We start from the raw sequence: 6,000 nt of genomic DNA, 5'->3' as shown, positions 1-6,000 counted from the left end.
GATTAAAGTCAATGGAAAACTACAACAACCTAATTCTGACATGACTACTAATGACGCAGACCCTTCAGGAATGAAGGTTTGGGTCACCCCACCAGGCAAAGAACCACGACCAGCTGAAGTGCTTGCTGAGGGCAAAGGGAATACAGAATGGGTGGTGGAAGAAGGTAGTTCTAAATACCAGTTACAGCCACATGACCTGTTGCAGAAACAGGGACTGTAACTGTTATGAGTATTTGTACTTTGTATGTGTGCATCAAATATTTTTGTTTCCTTCGCTTGTAAAATATAAGCTGTAAATGAGGCTAGTGCGTTTTTGATTGTATGCATGTTAGTTGTATCGTGTTAGGCGCAAGTATGACTTTCTCATTGTCTTTATTCAGAGATTATGTGTGGTTTAAGGAGATGTGTACATGTGCCAAGTTGACAAGGGGTGGACTGTGGTGGTTAAGATTGTGTGTCAACTTGGCTGGGCCATGATTCTCCATATTTTAATGTAATCATTCCCATGATTGAATATACTGTGAGTAGCCAATCAGATGAAAGGGAGGCTTCTTGAGGGTGTGGCCTGAATCTGTATATAAGCAGACGTTCTGGCTTTTTGCTCTCTCTGGATCCTGTGGCTGCTTCCTGTCATCTCATCTCCTGTTCTTGGGACTTGAGCTGTCAGCTTATCTGCTGAACCTAGGATTCGTTGATCTGCACAGCCTGTGAGTGGGAGCCCTGCAGCTGTGTGACTTGGGAGAGGCCTCTACCCTGATCCACAGACTTGGGACGTTCTAGCCTCTACAATCGCGTGAGCTGTTTCCTTGATAAAATCTCTCTCTATATATATATTTATATACTTTATTGGTTTTGCTTCTCTAGAGAACCCAGCCTAAGACAAGAGGTTACCTTTGACCAGAGAGGGGGGAGTTATTGCATTTCATTTTAAACCTTTCTCTACTGCTCTTTTTGACCCATGTACACATATGAATTTGATTGAAATTTTAAAATAATATTTTTTAAAAAAGAAAATAAATAGGCATCGTGTGTTAAAGTAAGCCCTGCCCTTTTTACCAGGAGATCTGAATTCTGGTCACTTATATCAAATTGTACCGACATATTTTTACAGGCATTTCAATAGAAAATGCATAGATTCTGCACTCAGAAGACATGTATACCTAGCTTTGGTCTTTCTGTGTAGTTTCCATATGTCAAGTTTACCTTATCAATGGCCTTATGTATATTATAATCACTCTTTTTAAGAACTGGTACATCTTAACCTGAATCTCTTTCACTTTTTAAAAGCAGTTGCCATTGAGTCTACTCCAACTCATGGCAACCCATGTATGTCAGAGTATAGCTGTGCTCCATAGAGTTTTTAATGAATGATTTTTCAGAAGTAGATTGCCAGGCTTTTCTTCATAATCTGTCTTAGTCTGGAAGCTTTGCTGAAACCTGTCCACCATGGATGACCCTGCTGGTATTTAAAATACTGGTGGCATAGCTTCCAGCATCACAAGCCACCACAGTACAACACACTGACAGACCCTCTTTCGGTCAAGAAAGTGTCTCTGTCAGTTCTCTGTTGTCACTTTGGATAAAGGTGGAAGGTGGAGTATTGGGCTTCATTTATTTCTGAGAAGCTCTGAAGCTCAGAAGTGGTGTTATCAGTTTAATGCGCATGTTCTTGGGGTCAGCATGGAGTGGACAGGCTGCGGGAGCAGGGTTCAGAGTGGCTGGGTGACAAGTCTCCCCTGGCAGTGACAAGTGCTGAGCACACGTTTCCTCTTTTGCTGCCGTGGCTGAGCAGTTATTAATGCCAAATTAGCACCCTGCTCAGTGACCTTTTAGCATTTGCTGCTGCTCTCTTTCACTTCCCATAACTCTTTGCAAATATTAGCTTCTCAGGCCATTTCCCCGCATCAGTGACTTTCACAGGTGACAGGCAGGCTGTTGATCTGAGTCATTCAGTTCCAGCCTTTGCCCCATCACGCATGTGTCTGTGCTCAGAATCTGATAGCCACTCCACCCACCTCTGTAATTTGATAAACGCAGAATGTCAGAAGGAAGATCTCCAGAGAATGGAGTTCTTCAGCAGACTTTCCCAAGAAGCACTGGAGGACTGGCTTCTGGGGCACAGAGTTTGAGAAGCCGGAGGTGTCAAGGTTGCTTCCCAGCTTCCCCAGCAGACCCAATGATAAGTAACAATCAGCTTCACATCCATGTATTGGTTTTTAAAAAATTTAATTTGTTGACTCTGCCTGCATCAATTTTTTTAAATTATTATTCACATAAACTTTTAATACAAAAATCTCATATTAGGCAGTAGTTACAACCAGAACAGAGAACTGGGGGAAATTGGTGTTGGTAAGTTATTGTTTTGTCGTTGAGTCAATTCTGACTCATGGTGACCCCATGTATGCAGAGTAGAACTGTTCTGTAGGGTTTCCAAGACTGTGACCTTTTGGAAGCAGATTGCCAGGCCTATCTTCCAAGTCACCTCCAGGTGAGTTCAAACTACCAATCTCTGGCTAGTAGTCAAGCGGTTAACCATTTGCTCCACCTGGGACTCCGTGTACTGGATAAGAGGCCAGCCCTTTTTCCCATTTTTATCTCTGAATGCCCTAATCCCAGCATCAGCCCGGCAAGCTAGAACCTTCCATTGGCCAGAGTTCTCTTCAGGTGTTCATAATGGTGCCAAGTCTCTTTTCAGCATGAAGTACTAGATGCAGCATTTTGCATTTGCAGTCTTTTGAATTTATTTCCATTCCTTCTCCTACATCTCCATCTTTTATTCTATTCTTGCTTTAGAAATGGTTGATCTGTCTCCACTTCTCTAAATAAACAGGAATAAAGGGTACTCTGGGTAGTTTAATTTTGACGTTAAATATATTTTAGAGAAAAGTGGCAAAAATATTGTCGTATTTTTTCTTCTTTGTCACCAGAAGTATGAGCTAAATTATTTGTAGTTTGATACTCACAAAACAGAGGTGAATTCAGGATATTTACTTTCCAGAAAAGAAAAGGATTGAAAGTGCTCTAATGGAACTGAACCCTTTGTTAGCTGAAGGCATTTACTCCAGGGAATCATATTTGGGCACTAAACAAATAATTTCTTTTATAAGAATCAGCACAAAGCTGGGTCCTGTGAGGCAGAGGTTAAAGATGTCCCGAATGTTTAACTTTTCCAAGCAGCTGCACCACTCCATCACCTCTAACATCAACTACTTCCTCTCAATTCAGTACTCTGCCTCTTGTCTTTGGGTTCCCTAATGCCCTGCAACGTCTCACAGAACTCATGAACCATATAAAGAAATAGCTCACTTTGTTGTGGAGGCTGGCAAGTCCTAAATTTGTGGGTCACATGTAGACTTCTCCCTGGCCCTCAGTCTCTGCCCAAAGGCACCCAGCTTTCTTACTCCGTAGGCTGGGAAGCCCACTGCGCCAGTCTCCTGCCGTCCTCTCCTTCTTTGGTGGTGGTGGGCTCTCCTCTTTGCTCTGGAATTGGCTCTCTTTTAAGGCAAAAATGACCAATCCCCTTGGTAGGCCACAATTACCCTATCACACAATCACCTGAGTGGGGGTCACAAGATCATGACTAGAAGGGCCACACACAAAGTAATTAATCCACCGCAGGCACTAGTGAGAAAGCCAGCTGCTTCCTAATAACGTGTGCCTAGCACAGTGCTGAGCACATTAAATATCTGTGGAATTGAACGGATTTGAAAATAGTGGGTATACCAGATAATTCAGTAAGAAAAGTCTTAAATTAATAAATAAAACTAGCACACGTTCTTGAAAATGTACAACAGTTGGAAGCCCCTTAGCCACAGGATATTCCAAGTGATAATGTGATAGTCTCGGGTACAGAGCTTTCTAGTGGGGATGCATTTTTAGGGGCTGTGGATGAGACCAGAGGAGACCGGCTGGGCTGAGACGCCAGGTTCATACAGGTGGATAAAGACCAGTGACAATGACTACACTGAACAGCTCCCCTAGGCGGGTCAGGGCAGGGTTGTGAGATTTCTGGGTTTACTCTCAGCATGACTTGACAAGACCTCTTGTTTGTAGTGTTCCAATCATTACATTGTCTTCATTAGAAGATTCCCATGGGCATCTTTGTTTTCTCCAACACAGGAGATATGGGCACACCTGAAACCATGGCCCCTGTTATAGTGATTCCTCCAGGCAACAGGAGCGTGGTGGCTGGAACCAGTGAAGTCACCTTGGAATGCATAGCCAACGCCAGGTATGAAGCTAGGTCTTTACTTGTTGTTGCTGTTGTTAGCTGCCATTGAGTTGGCCTCTGGCTCATCGCAACGCATGCGCAATGGAACGAAACGCCACACTGTCATGTGCCATCCCCGTGATCCACTGTGGATCAGGCCATTGTGATCCATAGGGTTTTCATTGGCTGATTTCCAGAAGTAGATCACCAGGCCTTTCTTCCTAGTCTATCTTAGTCTAGAAGCTCTGCAGAACACCATTCAGAATCATAGCAACACACAGGCCTCTGCTGACAGACAGGTGGTGGCTGCGCATGAGGTGCATTGACTAGGAATCAAACCTGAGACTCCCACATGGAAGGCTAAAAGTTTACAGCTGAGCCACGACTAACCCCATAGTTCTTTACTTAGGGAATGCCAATAAATTATAAGTACGATGAGATTACTCTCTAGTGGAAAGACAAATTACACATCATATGTAGTTTGTTCTTCTAGCAGTGGCGGTCTGTCCAGCTGGGCTATGAGCATAACATATATGGGAAGAGAGGGAACTGGAAATGATGACTTTGGCCCAAGCCTGGTATTACAACAGTGCAACACTTTTCAGTTTAGCTCTGGGTGATGGTGGAGCGTCTTCACTGAGGTCCGAGCTGAGGAGGAGAGAGGAGTTGTGACCTTTAAGAGGCAAGGAAAAGCATTGGTCCCTCTTCTCTGTAGCCCTAAATGTTCTCTGCAGTCTGTGGTGGCTCCAGGATTGAGTTCCCAATATCATGCCTCTCACGGATCTGGGTCCCATCGTATTTATTTTAAATATTCTTTTCCTGAGCAAACGGAATCATTAGCGCTTATGGTCCATTGCTGCTTCAATTAGCTATCCTTGCTCAGTAGCCCTTGAGCTGAATGTATCATTGATGCGTGCCATCTAAGGGAATAGAGCTATATGTGGATTGATTTGTAAATGTCCATTGTTCAACCTGCCGTGGATCCTGGTAGAATTCACTTTGTCAAGCCTGTGCTGAATGCCTGGACTTATTATCATTGTTATCTACATGATTCACAGTGACTGTCACTCATGCCCTCTGTTCTCCCAGACCTGTGGAAGAGCTGAGTGTGTCCTGGAAGAGAAACGGGGTGAGGATCAGCAGTGGGCTACACAGCTTTGGGAGGCACCTCACCATCAGCAACCCAACGTCCGCTGACACTGGGATGTATATCTGCGAGGCAGCACTGAGGGGGAGCACCTTTGAACCAGCGAGAGCAAAAGCCTTCCTCTCCATCATAGGTAATGACCAAACTGGTAACTATCCTCACACTGATGGGTTCGTGGAAACAAAAGTTGTTAGCTGTTAGCTGCCACTGAGTCAACTCCAATTTATGGCAGCTTTATGTACAACAGAGTGAAATATTGCAACGGGCTGGTCCTGCGTCATCCTCACAATTAACAGCATGTTTGAATCTATTGTTGTGGCTATTGTGCCAGTCCATCTCACCAGGGGTCTCCCTCACCCTCTATTTCACCAAACATGATGTCCTCCTCTAGCGATTGATCCCTCCTGATGACATGTCCAAAGCAAGCAAGTTGGACAGTGTTCTGTTGTCATCCATAAGGTTTCATTGACTGAATTTTGGAATTAGATTGCCAGGCCTTTCTTCCTAGTTTGTCTTAGTCTGGAAGTTCAGCTAAAACCTGTCCATCACAGGTGACCCTGCTGATATTTGAAATACAGGTAGTGTAGTTTCTAGTATCACAGCAATACACAAGCCACCACAGTATGACAGACTGACAGACATA

At 44.0% G+C, this 6,000-nt stretch overlaps 1 protein-coding gene across 1 annotated transcript in view; it reads left to right on the top strand.

Moving 5' to 3' along the window:
- Positions 1–6,000, top strand: part of SDK1 (sidekick cell adhesion molecule 1) — an 819,863-nt gene that overhangs the window by 439,991 nt on the left and 373,872 nt on the right. The window contains exons 5-6 of the mRNA XM_004385956.1: positions 4,120–4,231; positions 5,300–5,490. Of these exons, the coding sequence (XP_004386013.1) occupies positions 4,120–4,231; positions 5,300–5,490 (303 nt within the window). The remainder of the gene's footprint in view (positions 1–4,119; positions 4,232–5,299; positions 5,491–6,000) is intronic.

Source organism: Trichechus manatus, unplaced genomic scaffold, assembly GCF_000243295.1.
Source record: "Trichechus manatus latirostris isolate Lorelei unplaced genomic scaffold, TriManLat1.0 scaffold00151, whole genome shotgun sequence".
In the NCBI taxonomy this organism is placed as follows: domain Eukaryota; kingdom Metazoa; phylum Chordata; class Mammalia; order Sirenia; family Trichechidae; genus Trichechus; species Trichechus manatus.
The sequence above is the reverse complement of the archived record's forward strand: the minus strand, read 5'-3'. Positions and strand labels throughout refer to the sequence as shown.